General features: G+C 49.6%; 1 protein-coding gene across 7 annotated transcripts; it reads right to left on the reverse strand.

The window, feature by feature from the left end:
* On the reverse strand, nt 1-13,970 carry ZNF135 (zinc finger protein 135). Of its 7 annotated transcripts, XM_027514557.1 has the most exons (5): nt 13,866-13,970; nt 10,472-10,556; nt 5,302-5,428; nt 4,491-4,586; nt 1-3,721 (listed from the first exon to the last, which is right to left on the reverse strand). In XM_027514557.1, exons 2-5 carry the CDS (start codon nt 10,502-10,504, stop codon nt 2,004-2,006), a joined length of 1,974 nt encoding a protein of 657 aa, XP_027370358.1. In that variant the 5' UTR covers nt 10,505-10,556; nt 13,866-13,970; the 3' UTR covers nt 1-2,003. The 7 variants fall into 7 exon arrangements, with proteins under 7 accessions (XP_027370358.1, XP_027370359.1, XP_027370363.1 ...); XM_027514558.1 differs by lacking the exon at nt 4,491-4,586; XM_027514562.1 differs by lacking the exon at nt 10,472-10,556 and having other exon boundaries at nt 13,866-13,921.
* Between the last annotated feature and the right edge of the window lie 3,278 nt (nt 13,971-17,248).

Raw genomic sequence — 17,248 nt, forward strand, 5'->3', positions numbered from 1 at the left:
TACTGAAAAAGCACATTATCTCATTAGTGCCTTTTTATATTAACATGTCAAAGTGGCAACATTTGTGATATATGGGGAAAATAGTAAATTAGTTTCACCTGTGTCCTCTTGCTTTTTAAACCGGACTACTACAATATATTTAATTTACATCTCTGGCTTACGTTGTTTCAATTGGGGAGTGTTGCTATGCACTACGTATTGATTCATAAGTGGTTTTTATCAATTTTTAAAAATACTTATTTGGTTATGTCGGGTCTTAGTTGCAGCATGCAGGATTAGCTGTTCCAAGGCATGTGGGATCTTAGTTCCCCAACCAGGGATCAAACTTGCATCCCCTGCAATGCAAGGTGGATTCTTAACCACTGGACTGCCAGGGAAATCCCCTTAAATGGTTTTCAAATGGCTCAAATTAATTCCATAAAGAAGAGGCATTCCACAAGGGTACTGAAGAACAGTATTGAAGACCATTTGCAAACATGGTCCCCTCCAATGGAGAAATTTCAAGTTAACTGGAAACATATTCCAGCATTGTGATTTGAAAAATCAAACTGATTGATATAACCCTAACTGATGGTTAGTTACCAAAATTAGCCAATGCCATTTACACTTGGGTTCTAATGAGGGTGACAAGTCACTGTCTAAGGATCATGGTTGTCAGGGCAACTGCTATTAGTGGATTCAGGGTTCAGTGAAATACTATAGACTCCCTTCTAGTTGAATTTTATAAAAACAAAATCTTAATAAACACTAGGATAAAGAGTCAATTAAAAAAAAACAGCTCAAAAAAGATTAACTTGTACATTTCTCAAGAGATAAATCTTACAAAACATAAGCTCCCAACGTGGATGTGCACTTGCCCATGAGATGGTGGCTCTGTTGTTGTTTAGTTGCTGAGTTATGTTTGACCCTTTTACAACCCCATGCACTGTAGCCTACCAGGCTCCTCTCTCCATGGGATCTCTCAGGCAAGAATACTGGAGTGGGTTGCCATTTCCTTCTCCAGGAGAGCTTCCTGACCCAGGGATCAAAACAGCATCTCCTGCTTGGTAGGTGGATTCTTGAACATTGAATCATCTGGGAGGCCCCAAGATGATGACTTAACAAAGATAAAACCTTTTTGTGAAACAGCAACATCTGCATTTCTAATGCCTTTGAGTCTGGTAGAAAATGTTATAGCAAGAACAAAGCAGTAAAAGCCATCTCAGAATCTGCAAGATTCGGTGGAAGGGGCTCTACCTTTCAAGTCTTCCTATACAAATCCTTTCAGTTCCATTACATATAAAAATTAACTTATTGCCACATAATGCATACAACTATTTTAAAATCTGTTTATAGTACATGGATAATTATCATATGGCATTCACATTTGTGAGGCTGGTGGCCATGTACCTTGTTCAAACAATTACACACCAATCAGAAAATTTTGTGCTGAGATATTTGAATATTCATGATTCCATAAAAATGCCACTGTCATGTCTGGAACATTCTGCCATATTGGTTTTAGCAAATATGAAAGTCAACTTGCACTTTTCATAAGCACCTGAAGAATGTCATGTGCAATAATGACAAGTTCTGACTGCATCTGATTCTTTTATATGAAAGGCATTTGCTGAGTTTCTCACCACTTTGAAAATGTCTGGTTTAGAATATGGTGACTTCTTAGAAGCCACCCCATGTCCATTACATTTTTTCCATTTCTCCCTTTTGTAGGTTCTATAGTGAAGCATTGGTGGGCACTCATGGCTGGAGGTTCTCAACAGTGATTAACTTCACACTTCCCTACTGTCTGGATGACTGGCTATCTGGGATGGATGACCCAGAGCTTGCTGTTCCCACAATCATTTCTGTAAATGTCAACTCTGTGTGGGAGTCTTAGGGTGTGTTGAGCACAAAGGCTTGTTTACAGTGTACTGTTTATCAGGAGTATGACTGGGTCAAATGGAGTAAGTGATGTGCTATGGCTTAAGGCGTTGCTGGGTCCCAGCACACACACCAGAGTGGGCCTACCCAGTATGAGTTCTCTGGTGCTTGATAAAGGAGGAGCTGTGTGTGAAGGCCTTCCCACAGTCCCTGCACTCATATGGCTTCTCTCCTGTGTGGATCCTCTGGTGCTGAGTGAGGTGGGTGCGCTGCCTGAAGGACTTCCCACAGTCCTGGCAGTCGTAGGGCTTTTCCCCAGTGTGCGTCCTCTCGTGTTGGCTGAGTGATGAGCTGTGGCTGAAGGACTTTCCACACTCGTTGCACCCATAGGGTTTTTCCTTGGTGTGAATCCTCTGGTGTTCTATGAGGAGGGAGCTCTGGCTGAAGGCTCTGCCACACTGATTACACTCATAGGGCTTCTCTCCCGTGTGGATCCGCTGGTGTTGAATGAGTGGAGCAAGCTGGCTGAAGGCTTTGCCACACTCGTTACACTCATAGGGCTTCTCCCCAGTGTGGATCCGCTGGTGTTTGGTCAGGGATGAGCTATGGCTGAAGGCCTTGCCGCAGTCACTACACTCGTAGGGCTTCTCCCCCGTGTGGGTTCTCTGATGCTGAGTGAGGTGTGTGCTCTGCCGGAAGGCCTTCCCACACTGACTGCACGCATAGGGTTTCTCGCCTGTGTGCGTCCGCTCGTGCTGGCTAAGCGATGAGCTGTGACTGAAGGCTTTCCCACACTCGTTGCACCCGTAGGGCTTCTCTCCTGTGTGGATCCTCCGATGCTCAGTCAGGAGTGTGCTCTGGCTGAAAGCCCTCCCGCACTCACTGCACTCATAAGGCCGCTCGCCCGTGTGTATCCTCTGATGCTGAATCAGTGGTGTGATCTGGGTGAAGGCTTTTCCACATGCCTGGCACTCGTAGGGCTTCTCCCCAGTGTGGATCCGCTGGTGTTTCGTCAGGGAAGAACTGTGGCTGAAGGCCTTGCCACACTCTCCACACTGGTACGGCTTCTCCCCGGTGTGGATTCGCAGGTGCTGGGTGAGATGGATGCTCTGTCGGAAGGCCTTCCCACACTGACTGCACGTGTAGGGCTTCTCACCTGTGTGCGTCCGCTCGTGTTGGCTGAAGGACGATCTAAAGCTGAAGGATTTCCCACACTCGCTGCACTCATAGGGTTTCTCACCTGTGTGAGTCCTCTGGTGCTGGATCAGTGGGGCAATTTGGTTGAAGGTCCTCCCACACTGAGCACACTTGTAAGGCTTCTCACCAGTGTGGATCCGCTGGTGTTTGGTAAGTGCCGAGCTGTTTCGAAAGCCTTTTCCACATTCAGGACATTCATAAGGCCTCTCTCCTGTGTGTGTTCGGTGGTGTTCAATGAGTGCTAAGCTGTGACTAAAGGCCTTTCCACATTCCTGACATCCATAGGGCTTCTCTTTTGCACAGGTTTTCTGTTGAGCATTTGAGTCTGGATTCTCCCTTTGTCCATGTGTCCCCCACGTTGGGGCACCCTGCCTTTCAGGAGTCATTGGTTGAGTTGGGAGATCTGGCCTCAAACTCAAGTTTTCCCCACACCCATCCCCTTGCTGCTGCTCCTCTGTCAGTGTCTTTACAAGTGTGCAGGCTGCCTGTACCACACAGCTATCTGACTTCTCAGGGCCCTGTTCCCTGTGGCCTGCAGCACCTTCATCCTTAGAGTGCCACAGACTTTCCTGTAGGAACCTTTCTACCAGGGCACTGTTGGGTATTTCTTCAGTTACACCTTGATTTTCAGTTGATAGCTTGCTTTGGGGTCTGGTTTCCAAATCTGTAAGAAGCAGAGAAATGGAAATGTCCCCTAATCCTGGTTCTGAAGGAAGTCTGTGTGTGTGTTGCGGGGAGGGGGGGGGGGGATGGTGAGTGGACAGAAGAATAAAACTCATAGTTCTGAAAGGTCCAGGGCATAGGCAGCTTTGTCCATTAAAAAGTACATTTTTACAAGTCAGGGAAGGACACACTGAGAATAATCATGGGTGGGGCACTGGTGTAGGGGGTGTGGATGGGGTGTTCAGGGGAGTACAGAGAATGAGGGCAGGAGAGGATGCTGAGGAGAAAGCACTCATCCAGGGAAACTATCAACAGATGTCCTGGGCCTGGAGTACCCCTGGCCCAGAGCACAGCTCAATGGATGTGTTGAAGGAAGAAACAAATGCATTTCCTCCTCCTCCCTTCTGGCCCTGAGATCTGACTGTCTCTGTACAGCCATGACCTCAGTGCCTGACATCCCCACCCTGACACCAGACTTGCTTAAAAGTATGATGTGGGCACCTTTCCCATTTGTTACACTCCAGTGAAAAGTTATATAGAAAAGCTCAAGCAAGATGTGGTTGGCAGAACAGAGACTCCCAAACATATCCACGTCCTCATCCCTGGAGACTTTGAATTTGAGGTTACCCTTCTCACAGCAGAACAGGTGCTTGGTGAATGTTCCCTGAGAGACTGAGTTGTCAATTTGCTCTGAAGAACCAAGGGTGGGTATGGAGAGAGAAGCTGGGGGGTGAACAGGCTCCCCCCAGACTGCAGGGCTTTCATCTCACCTGGGCACACACCTCGGGGGCCTCCCTTGTCCGCTGCCCACAGCTCTGCCTCCTGCTCCAGCAAGGAGATGACATCCGGCTTTGGGAGCCAGTGTCCTGCTCAGAGGGAGACCCACGCAGTGAACATCTGTGTCCTAGGAGCCTCCCTAACCCTCTGCCCACACCTTCAGTCTTCCAGGACCACGTGTCTGGGGTTCTGGGAGGACACGGTTGTTGTAACAGCTTCTGCCCTTCCTTAGAGGCCCCTTCCCCCCACTCAGTCCCTGACCCCATCCCTAGCCCCAGGGTAGCCAATCAGAGCTCTGCTTCTTCCTTTGCCTCGTGGCAACAATGACCAGCATGAAGGGGACCTGGCTGCCAAACCAAGACAACCTAGGGGCCTTCTATGGGCGCCCGGGACACAGACCCTGTCTCTCCTGCTGGTCTCAAGCCCAGGAGAGGCACACTGTTAGCTGTCTCATCACCTTCAGGGGGCCCATCTGTGAATGGAGGATGAAAGAGGCATGGGGGGAGGAGGGGGTTCCCAACAGCACCACAGGCAGATCCAAGTCTGCCCTGGGGTTCTGCAGTCACAGGACCGATATGTCCCTTTTACCCCAGCACTTCCTGCTTCTGGTGTTGTTCACTCGGATCTGTATTTGCAACCAAAACGCTATAACTGATGTTACCTACACTAAAACAATCGGGTCCCTGAAGCCTAAGACACAGCCCAGATATCTCCATTTAAGGCCTAGATGTACGCCCACTTTTATCCCAGGAAAATGAGAACCTGTGCTGGGGGCAGATCGTCAGGGCATGGGGGTGGCCTCACCCACAGAGACCAGGAGCCCGAAGGTCTCCAGCATCACATCTCGGTACAGGGTCCTCTGGGCCGGCTCCAGATGCCCCCACTCCTCCTGGGTGAAGTCCACGACCACATCCTCAAAAGTCACTTGGTCCTGAAACATCACACACATGCATCCTCAGAGTCCCCAGTGTGACTGTCGGGAGCGAGCAGCTGGCAAACAGGGGCCTCAGCCACGTAGTTGAGAGGATCAGGGGATTTGGGTCAGGTTTCCCTTGGGCGGCCAGGAGCCCTGCTGGAGGAGAGACTCTTGAGATGAAAAAATGAGGAGTAACAGTGAAGAGGACGCTGGTCCTGACATGCTGGGGTCACAGAAAGGGTGCTGGCGTGGGTGTCCCTCAGGGAGAAGGCAGGGAAGCAGCACCTAGAAAACTGTCAGGCTGTTTCCCTGCCTCACCCTTTGGCCAAAATCACATCTGAGGGGTCCGTGGTGTATACAGAATGAAACAAAGCCCTCTTTAAGAGATAAGAGGGTCCAAGCTGCCAGAAGCCATTTTCCAGAGACTGGGAGAACGTTAAGTATCTTGCCCAAAGGTATAAAGCTAGTAAGCAGCAAGTCCAAGGGTTGAATCTGGGAGATTTTATTAAGAATCTGTTTACTGTGCAAATTAAATTCAAGTACATGAAGATCCATGCATTAGTGGAATGTCAGTGTGGTAGTGGGAGCATTTCAAAGCAATGGGGAACACTGGGGCAACTAGCCCTTTGGGGGAAAAACAGTAGATCTCTACCTCATACCATAAATAAATTCGAGAAATCTTAAAGAGATGAATATTGAAAAAGGAAAAAGTTGGAAAAGTATAGACCATTAATTTAATAAATGGGTGGCAGAGAAAGTCTTCACAAATAAAACAGAAGTTAGAAAGAAGAAAAATGAGTTTGGTAGGAAGAACTGTGTCTCTACCATCCCAGGATTACATAGCAAGGAGGAATTAGGATGGCAGATGGAATTAAGGTTGATAGTCTGCTGACCTTCAGAGACGGCAATGGCACCCCACTCCAGTACTCTTGCCTGGAAAATCCCATGGACGGAGGAGCCTGGTGGGCTGCAGTCCATGGGGTCGCTAAGAGTCGGACACGACTGAGCGACTTCACTTTCACTTTTCATTTTCATGCATTGGAGAAGGAAATGGCAACCCACTCTGGTGTTCTTGCCTGGAGAATCCCAGGGATGAGGGAGCCTGGTGGGCTGCCGTCTGTGGGGTTGCACAGAGTCAGACACGACTGAAGTGATTTAGCAGCAGTAGCAGCAGCAGTCTGCTGACCTTAAAATAAGGAGGTTATCCTGGAATATCTAGTGAGCCCAGTGTAATCACAAGGGTCTTTCAATGAGGAAGAGGCTGAAGAGTCAGCCTCACAGTAATGGTATGTGAGGAAGACTCAAATGGCTGAAGCTGTCTTAGAAGATGGAAGGGGCCAGGAGCCAAGGAATGTAGGAGGTATCTAGAAGCTGGAAAAGGGAAGGCAGCAGATTCTCTCCTAGAGCTGCCAGAAGCAACACAGCCCTGCGGACACCTTGACTTCAGCCTAAGGAGACGTATTTCAGACTTCTGGTCTCCAGAAGTATAAAACAATAAATTTGTGTGTTTTTAAGCCACTAAGTTTGTTGGGATTTGTTACAGAATCAACAGGAAAATGATACATTCAGCAATCACAATTCATGATTTCTAGATGACAGTGTTTACAAGCCACAAGGACCATAACAGCAGAATGAATATTTGCAACATAAATGGACGGAAAAGGATGACTGGCCAGCACACGCAAAGAGCTGACAGATCAGTAGCAAAAGGCAAACAAAAGGACAGAGAGTCCGGCCCTTCTGAGAAAGGGGTGGCTGAGTACCCAGGCATGGGTTACTTGCACAACGGACAGGATTTTAAACATACATACAGCAGTTATGCTGGCAATTCCACTTCCCCATCCCCCAAGAACCTCGCTCCTTTGCTGCACTGTCTATACGTGACAGACAACTGGTAACAGCCTAGACACCTGTCATGTGGGAGCAGCCAAAGTTGGTGTCTGGAAAGGCTGCAGCCATGCACAAGATGGGGGCACTGACACGCACAGCTGGGGAATAACCTTCCAGGTGGAAAAATCCCGGGGCGGGGGGGGTGGACATCACCAGCACAGTGCTATTTATGTGAAACAAAACAGAGTTCTAGTTCCTACTTGTCTGGAAACGTGTATATTAGCACCGGAAAGTGAGGAGCAGAGAGCGACAACAGCGGCAGCTTTGGACAGAAGCCTAGGAGGCTTGAGAACAAGGGGCTTTCTAAGTCTGCCTGGCACTTTCGCAAGGAGAAGATCATTATGGGACTGTGTGGTCTTAAAAAGCAGCCAACCATGGAAGACACCAGAGTTCTGACACACCAAGAACTTTAGATTTCTGAACCTTAAAAAAAACATTCAGAGCAAACATGCAGATGGTGCTGAGAGATGCACATGGATCGCTCACTTAATAGCCCCAGCCATGGGTGATCACATCCAGGGAGGACGACAATGGAGTCGCCCAAAACCACCCGGAGAGAGGGCGGAGCCAGGATTTGACCTTAGGAAGTCTGGGTCCATCGATTGCCTGTTGGCCATGGGGCTAAGCCAATTCCCTGAAAGACAAGTGAGAGAAAAGCAGGCTCCAGAGGTCGGAATGGGAGTTCTGGGCCTGGGGAGTAGGCAGGGGACTTGCACCCTCCTATCTGGTTCCTCCTTGGACAAACAAGAACCCCTGAGATGTCACAGCAGAATCGACTTAGGGAGCCCCAGAGGGGCTGCGAACCCCACGCCTCAGGTGGACCATCCACTGGTGTCCATATGTGCAGGCACCAGGCTGCACACTCACAAAATCTACACAGTGCATAAACAATGCCTGAACACAAAGAGGAACCTTGGAGAGAAAGAGCAATGGAGAGTGGCCAGAAAAATGAAATGGTGGGGATATCCAGGGGCAGGACCCCCGTACTGCATGATCCAGGAATCCTACTCCCGGGTATGTATCTGAAGAAAACAAACAACAGTAATTCTAAAAGACATATGCACCCCCGTGTTCACAGCAGCAGTATTTACAATTGCCAAGATTAGATGAGGAAGTAACCCAAGTGTCCATCAGCAGATGAACCAGTAAAGAAGACTTGGTACACACGTGCACACCTACACTCACTGGAATGCTGCCCAACCGTAAAAATGAAATTTTGCCATTTGCCACAACACGGATGGACCTGAAGGGTATTATGTTTATTGAAACAAGCCAGAAAAAGATAAATACTGATCATTCTCTCACATATGGAGTCTAAAAATAAACCAGTGAACAAACAAAACAACAACAGACTCACAAATGAGAATAAGGCCAGTTTCTTCCGTTATCAGGTGGGGAATTTATGCCTTTTTTCCACAAGGCGCATGAGGTTTGGGCACTCACATCCTCCACAACAAGATTTTCACATCACTGAAGCAAGTATTATGGATGGCCAGAGTGGAGGGTGGAGTTAAGGACTTGGCCACGTGGAGGGGTGGCCAGGGACACAAGGCCGCCCACTTCCTGGACCCTGGTCTCCCGGCAGAATCCTCCTCTGCTAGAGATTCTCCCACCAGAACGGCCTGGTGGGGCGAGGGTGGGGTGGTGATGTGAAGACTGGCGGTGCATCCACTTGGTGGAGATTCCAACCCCAGCCCCAGGTATCTTTGCACTACACTCCGCCCCTCTGGCTTCATCTGCAATTTGCTGGAAGCTCCCTGAGAAGGCTATTGGGAGAAATGAGGGAAGTCACAGGAAGTGTGCCCAGGACTCGGCACATAGTGGTTGCTTTACCTGCAAACCCAGCTTCAAATTATGCTGAGGGCAGGGCGGGGTGGTTTTCTTTTCTCTCACCAACCCTTCCTGCTTGCTCCACACTTTCAAGACTCATTAGATCTTGCTCAGTTATCTGCAGTCCTACTGAGCACAGGTCTGGACACTGCAGAGGCTGTGGAGACAAGACACAGACACACAGACAGACACACAGACAGACAGACACACACACACACACACACACACACACATATGTGCGCGCGCGCGCGCTCTCTCTCTCTCTGTGCCTCCTGCTGCTGTGTGCTAGCTGCTGGGTTGGGGAGGGAGCAAAAATGCAAACTCCAGAAGGGCTCGGTGTTCTGGGGGAAAGCGGGAGGGATGCTGCTGCAGCAGCACCAGAGGGACCTGGAGGAAGAGGCACGAAGGAGCAGGACGTGCTCGGGGCCCTGGGGCCTCAGGCGTCAATGCTCAGGCCTAGCTCGACCACTCCCAACTGCGTCACTTGCCCCCGTGCCTTGGTCCCTCCTCATCCCGCCTCATGGGACCGATGTAGAGGTCGAACCCAGTGAAACATGTCCAGCACTGACCAGTGTTCAGAACACTCAGTCTTCACCCATTCTCTGTGTGCCTACTGTGTGTCAGTCCTTTGCACATGGTAAACATGGCCAGAACTGCTTCCTAAGGCCTCGGGCCCCTGCAGCTGGCCTAGGAGACCTGGCTCTCCATCTTCCTGCCACATGTGTGCCTGGTCTTCACATTAAGTTCCCACCCCAGGCCTCTGCTCCTGTTGTCCCCTCCACCTGCAGCATTCTGCCTGTGGGCTTGACCCCACCCTCTCCCTTCCTGCAGGTCTCTGCCTGGGGGCCACGCCTCACGGAGGCCTTCTGACGCCCAAGCCCACCCTCTTTGGGGGCTTATTTCCCTGCCCAACACATGGTACATTTACATTCCTCACGAGCTCTGTGAGCCGCAGGGTGGAGATTTCCTGTCTGTTTCCGCACCTGCAGTACCTGGAACAGTGCCTGCTCGCGAGCAGTGCTCAGCACACGTTGGCCAAGTGACTGGAGGGAGTGTGAGCTGGGAGAACAGACTCTGAGCCCTGTGTTGAGAAAGTTCCAGGCCCGTCAGTGGGATGGATGAGCGATGTCTGCCAGGGTGGCACAGGGCAGGGGTGGGGCAGTGGGACCCAGCTGGTCTTCTCGGAGTGGCAAGCTAAGATGTGGAGGGACGTGGAGCTGATGAAAGCACAGGCCGGGCTGGGGACAGGGTGAGGGCAGAGGCCCTGAGCGCAGAACGAGCCTGGTGGGGACGACAGGTGGAGCCTGAGGGCTGGGTGGGAGGTGGCACTGTACTCACCGGGTCCCCGGCAGTGAGGAGCCCAGCGGTCATTCCCTCCTCCTCGGGCCTTTCGCAGGAACAGTCAGCTCCTCTGTAGGCAGTTCTGGAGGGAAAGGGGATATGAGAGACGGGGCAAGTGACAAGTGACCCAGGCTCCGAAAGGGCTGTGTCACGTAGAAGGAACTCCGTGCCCAGGTGGGATACAATAGGATTGCCACCTCAGCGTGGCATTTCTTGAGCTCCTGCTGTGAGCCTGATGCTATTCCAGGTGCTGCTGAAGGAAGACCTCATTCCAGACAGGGAGACTGACGGCCAGAGGGGCAAGGGGCGCAGCCCAGGTCGCACGGATGATGCCCAGGGTGATAACTCTGTTACTATGCAGAAGGCAGAGACCCCAGGCAGTACTGGGTCTCTGGCACTCTTTGGCATGCCTGTTTCTACAAAAGGATTTTCCTCTTATAAAATGAGGATGGTGACCCAGGACGGAGCTTACGAGAATTAAAATGTAAAAAGGCAGGGTTCCCTGGTGGGCTAGAGGTTAGGATTCTGGGCTTTTACTGCCGTGGCCTGGAGTTTAATTCATGGTTGGGGAACTGAGATTCCGTGAGCCATGCAGTGCGGCTAAATAAATAAGTAAGTAAACAAAATGTGAAAGGAGCTGAACATAGAGCTCAGCAAGCAGCAGAACACAGAGGAAGGTGACTGCTGTTGGGGGAAAGCTAATGGCTTCAGTGAGCATCTATTTACCATCTGCTACATGCACAGCCTTATTTGCAGTGATTTACAAGCTCATCCCTGGCTGATTGCCAAATGAAACTCAGGCCAAAGGCAGGATGTGTTTCCCTTATCTCTGGACTGTCCCTTAAGGACCCTGCCTATCACCCGATTCTGCCCCAGCCACTCTGCCCATTTGTTTTCATTGTAGTTTCCTGGATGGGAGTTATCATATTCAGTGATATTTTATGGCTTATCATCCTCTCCCTGACTCTCCTGTGGCATCCAGGGTGGAGACAATGTTGGGGATATAGGACAGGGCCTGGCACCCAGGACATGTAAACACTTGCTTGTTGAAATAATGAAGGAACCTGGATGGTGCCGGGAATGCAGCTGATGCTCAACAAGATTTTAATTTGTCTGTTTCCTGGGTCCCGTGTGGTTAAGATCAAAATTCATTGCTTTGGGTCTCCTTTACCTTTATTCTTTATGCAAAGAAATAGAGGAAAACAACAGAATGGGAAAGATTAGAGATCTTTTCAAGAAAATTAGAGATACCAAGGGAATATTTCATGCAAAGATGGGCTCGATAAAGGACAGAAATGGTATGGATCTAACAGAGGCAGAAGATATTAAGAAGAGGTGGCAAGAATACACAGAAGAACTGTACAAAAAAGATCTTCACAACCCAGATAATCACGGAGGTGTGATCACTCATCTAGAGCCAGACATCCTGGAATGTGAAGTCAAGTGGGCCTTAGAAAGCATCACTACGAACAAAGCTAGTGGAAGTGATGCAATTCCAGTTGAGCTATTTAAATCCTGAAAGATGATGCTGCGAAAGTGCTGCACTCAATATGCCAGCAAATTGGGAAAACTCAGCAATGGCCACAAGACTGGAAAAGGTCAGTTTTCATTTCAACCCCAAAGAAAGGCAATGCCAAAGAATGCTCAAACTACCACACAATTGCACTCATCTCACACGCTAGTAAAGTAATGCTCAAAATTCTCCAAGCCAGGCTTCAGCACTACATGAACCGTGAACTTCCAGATGTTCAAGCTGGTTTCAGAAAAGGCAGAGGAACCAGAGATCAAATTGCCAACATCTGCTGCATCATGGAAAAAGCAAGAGAGTTCCAGAAAAACATCTATTTCTGCTTTATTGACTATGCCAAAGCCTTTGACTGTGTGGATCACAATAAACTGTGCAAACTTCTGAAAGAGATGGGAATACCAGACCACCTGACCTGCCTCTTGAGAAACCTATATGCAGGTCAGGAAGCAACAGTTAGAACTGGACATGGAACAAGAGACTGGCTCCAAATAGGAAAAAGAGTACGTCAAGGCTGTATATTGTCACCCTGCTTATTTCACTTATATGCAGAGTACATCATGAGAAACGCGGGGCTGGAAGAAGCACAAGCTGGAATCAAGATTGCCAGAAGAAATATCAATAACCTCAGATATGCAGATGACACCACCCTTATGGCAGAAAGTGAAGATGAACTAAAAAGCCTCTTAATGACAGTGAAAGAGGAGAGTGAAAAAATTGGCTTAAAACTCAACATTCAGAAAACGAAGATCATGGCATCTGGTCCCATCACTTCATGGGAAATAGATGGGAAAATAGAGGAAACAGTGTCAGACTTTATTTTTCTGGGCTCCAAAATCACTGCAGATGGTGAGTGTAGCCATGAAATTAAAAGATGCTTACTCCTTGGGAGGAAAGTTATGACCAACCTAGATAGCATATTGAAAAGCAGAGACATTACTTTGCCAACAAAGGTCCGTCTAGTCAAGGCTATGGCTTTTCCAGTCATCATGTATGGACGTGAGTGTTGGCCTGTGAAGAAAGCTGAGCCCTGAAGAATTGCTGCTTTTGAACTGTGGTGTTGGAGAAGACTCTTGAGAATCCCTTGTACTGCAAGGAGATCCAACCAGTCCATTCTAAAGGAGATCAGCCCTGGGATTTCTTTGGAAGGAATGATGCTAAAGCTGAAACTCCAGTACTTTGGCCACCTTATGCGAAGAGTTGACTCATTGGAAAAGACTCTGATGCTGGGAGGGATTGGGGGCAGGAGGAGAAGGGGACGACAGAGAATGAGATGGCTTGATGGCATCACTGACTCGATGGACGTGAGTCTGAGTGAACTCCGGGAGTTGGTGATGGACAGGGAGGCCTGGCGTGCTGCGATTCATGGGGTCGAAAAGAGTCGGACACGACTGAGCGACTGAACTGAACTACCTTTATTCTTTACGGACAGAAGCCCCTCAAGAAAGCGAGGTTCCAGAGCTGACATGGTGGGGCTTCGTCCTTCCCCACCTCCAAACGTGGGAGGTCTCGCCCAGTCCGGGGAGGAATGCAGGTCAGGCTGGCTCCAGGCTCTGAGGAGTCAGGCCAGCTAATCTCTATGACTACGCTCCTGAAGCCAAAGACCTCAATCCCTTCCACCAAAGTCGTGACCCAATCCCCGCCCCAACTCCTCCCCTCGGACACTGACACCCGTCTCGAATCGGGCCCCGCCCACTCGGCCCAGGCCACACCGCCCACAGCGACCCAAACTAGGCCGAAGCAGTAAAAGGCATGCGACACAGGCGCGCGCGGCTACATACACACCCTGGCCGGAGTCTCAAGGAAGACCCTGGACCCGCGCTCCGCCCGGCCTCCCGTACCCCGGCCAACCCAAACCTCACTTACCGCCGGACTGTAGGACAAAGGCTGAGGCTGCCACGGAGCGCACTGCGCCTGCGCACCGACGCTGAACTACACCTCCCAGAGGGCGGCGCGCGCCTCTGAGCGTCTTCCGCTCGCCACGCCCCCTCCTGGGTGGCTGAGGTTGAGGGGCTCTGAATCTTGGCTCCGCCTTGTTTTCCACCCAGGAATCCTCTCGTTCCGCACTCCTTGGAGGAGTGGCAGGACGAAGGCCACGCCCGCTGCTGGCCGAGATTGCGCCTAGCTGGACGGGCGCCGAACTACAACTCCCAGAGGGTGGTGCTCTCACCTCCGGTCGTTTCTCAACTCGTCCCACCCCTCCTGGGACGGAGGCTGAGATGTTCGAACCCCTCTGAGCCTCACTCCTAGGACTGGAGCGGGAGGTTGCGACCGCGTCGGTCTGGGAGTGCGCCTGCGCGGAGGGCGCGGACCCGCATCGCCCAGGGCCACTCGCGGTTTCCCTGGGCGTCTATTCCCGCCCGTGGGATTCCTCTGGTACCTGAATTCGAGTCCTAACACCTCTGTGTCCCCATCATAAATATTCCGTGCCGCCAGTGCGGTGAGGCGCCTTGTGATTGTAGCCCGGCGCTCAGTAGGTGCCAGTATTTAGTACAGGGTTATAAGAAACATGGATATTTGAAAACTGCTTTACGCACTGCTTCGTAATGGTCAGAACTGTGCGTTTCAATAGCAGCATCAGTTCAGTTCAGTCGCTCAGTCGTATCCGACTCTTTGCGACCCCATGAATTGCAGCACGCCAGGCCTCCCTGTCCATCACCAACTCCCGGAGTTTGCCCAAATTCACGTCCATCGAGTTGGTGACTCCATCCAGCCATCTCATCCTCTGTCGTCCCCTTCTCCTCCTGCCCCCAATCCCTCCCAGCATCAGTCTTTTCCAATGAGTCAACTCTTCGCATGAGGTGGAGTTTCAGCTTCAGCGTCAGTCCTTCCAAAGAACACCGAGGACTGATCTTTAAAATGGACTGGTTGGATCTCCTTGCAGTCCAAAGGACTCTCAACAGTCTTCTCCAATACCACACTTCAAAAGCATCAATTATTCAGCGCTCAGGTTTCTTCACAGTCCAACTCTCACACCCATACATGGCCACAAAAAACCATAGCCTTGACTAGACAGACCTTTGTTGGCAAAGTAATGTCTCTGCTTTTGAATATGCTATCTAGGATGGTCATAACTTTCCTTCCAAGGAGAAAGCGTCTTTTAGTTTCATGGCTGCAATCACCATCTGCAGTGATTTTTAGAGTCCCCCAAAATAAAGTCTGACACTGTTTCCTCTGTTTCCCCATCTATTTACCATGAAATGATGGGTCCAGATGCCATGATCTTCATTTTCTGAATGTTGAGCTTTAAGCCAACTTTTTCACTCTCCTCTTTCACTGTCATTAAGAGACTTTTTAGTTCCTCTTCACTTTCTGCCATAAGGGTGGTGTCATCTGCATATCTGAGGTTATTGATATTTCTCCCGGCAATCTTGATTCCAGCTTGTGCTTCTTCCAGCCCAGCGTTTCTCATGATGTACTCTGCATATAAGTGAAATAAGCAGGGTGACAATATACAGCCTTGACGTACTCCTTTTCCTATTTGGAGCCAGTCTCTTGTTCCATGTCCAGTTCTAACTGTTGCTTCCTGACCTGCATATAGGTTTCTCAAGAGGCAGGTCAGGTGGTCTGGTATTCCCATCTCTTTCAGAAGTTTCCACAGTTTATTGTGATCCACACAGTCAAAGGCTTTGGCATAGTCAATAAAGCAGAAATAGATGTTTTTCTGGAACTCTCTTGCTTTTTCCATGATCCAGCGGATGTTGGCAATTTGGTCTCTGGTTCCTCTGCCTTTTCTAAAACCAGCTTGGACATCTGGAAGTTCATGGTTCACGTAGTGCTGAAGCCTGGCTTGGAGAATTTTGAGCATTACTTTACTAGCGTGTGAGATGAGTGCAATTGTGTGGTAGTTTGAGCATTCTTTGGCATTGCCTTTCTTTGGGATTGGAATGAAAACTGACCTTTTCCAGTCTTGTGGCCATTGCTGAGTTTTCCAAATTTGCTGGCATATTGAGTGCAGCACTTTCACAGAATCATCTTTCAGGATTTGAAATAGCTCAACTGGAATTGCATCACCTCCACTAGCTTTGTTCGTAGTGATGCTTTCTAAGGCCCACTTGACTTCACATTCCAGAATGTCTGGCTCTAGATGAGTGATCACACCATCGTGATTATCTGGGTTGTGAAGATCTTTTTTGTACAGTTCTTCTGTGTATTCTTGCCACCTCTTCTTAATATCTTCTGCTTCTGTTAGGTCCATACCATTTCTGTCCTTTACCGAGCCCATTTTTGCATGAAATATTCCCTGGGTATCTCTAATTTTCTTGAAGAGATCTCTAGTCTTTCCCATTCTGTTGTTTTCCTCTATTTCTTTGCATTGATTGCTGAGGAAGGCTTTCTTATCTCTCCTTGCTATTCTTTGGAACTCTGCATTCAGATGCTTATATCTTTCCTTTTCTCCTTTGCTTTTCACTTCTCTTCTTTTCACAGCTATTTGTAAGGCCTCCCCAGACAGCCATTTTGATCTGATAGATAGAGTGCCTGATGAACTATGGACAGAGGTTCGTGACATTGTACAGGAGACAGGGATCAAGACCATCCCCATGGAAAAGAAATGCAATAGCAGCATAGTATTCATAGTATTCACCCAGGTCGGAGAAGGCGATGGCACCCCACTCCAGTACTCTTGCCTGGAAAATCCCATGGACGGAGGAGCCTGGTAGGCTGCAGTCCCTGGGATCGCTACGAGTAGTACACGACTGAGCGACTTCACTTTCACTTTTCACTTTCATGCATTGGAGAAGGATATGGCAACCCACTCCAGTGATCTTGCCTGGAGAATCCCAGGGACAGAGAAGCCTTGTGGGCTGACATCTATGGAGTCGCACAGAGCAGGGACACGACTGAAGAGTCTTAGCAGCAGCAGCAGCATTCACCCAGGTGGCGCTAGTGGTAAAGAACGTGCCTGACAATGCAAGAGTCGCGGGTTTGATCCCTGGGTGGGGAAGATCCTTTGGAGCAGGAAATGGCAACCCACTCCAGTATTCTTGTCAGAAGAATGCCTTGGACAGAGAAACCTGGGGGGCTACAGTCCAGGGACCCGCAAAGAATGGGACAGGACTGAAGCGATTTAGCACCTGCACATAGTATGCAAAGCTTCAGTGGCTTTGTTGGCTCAGTTGAGGCGCTCAGTCGTGTCCGACTCTTTGCAACCCCATGAATCACAGCACGCCAGGCCTCCCTGTCCATCACCAACTCCCGGAGTTCACTCAGACTCACGTCCATCAAGTCAGTGATGCCATCCAGCCATC

The sequence above is a fragment of the Bos indicus x Bos taurus genome, chromosome 18, assembly GCF_003369695.1.
Source record: "Bos indicus x Bos taurus breed Angus x Brahman F1 hybrid chromosome 18, Bos_hybrid_MaternalHap_v2.0, whole genome shotgun sequence".
NCBI lineage: Eukaryota > Metazoa > Chordata > Mammalia > Artiodactyla > Bovidae > Bos > Bos indicus x Bos taurus.

Coding starts and splice junctions, on each gene's coding strand:
- ZNF135 (XM_027514557.1), bottom strand. CDS start 10,504: ATGACCGCTGGGCTCCTCACTGCCGGGGACCCG. Junction 5,429..10,471: donor TCCTCACTGCCGGGGACCCG/GTGAGTACAGTG, acceptor GTGATGTTTCAG/GACCAAGTGACTTTTGAGGA. Junction 3,722..4,490: donor CCCCCGAGGTGTGTGCCCAG/GTGAGATGAAAG, acceptor TGCTTCTTACAG/ATTTGGAAACCAGACCCCAA.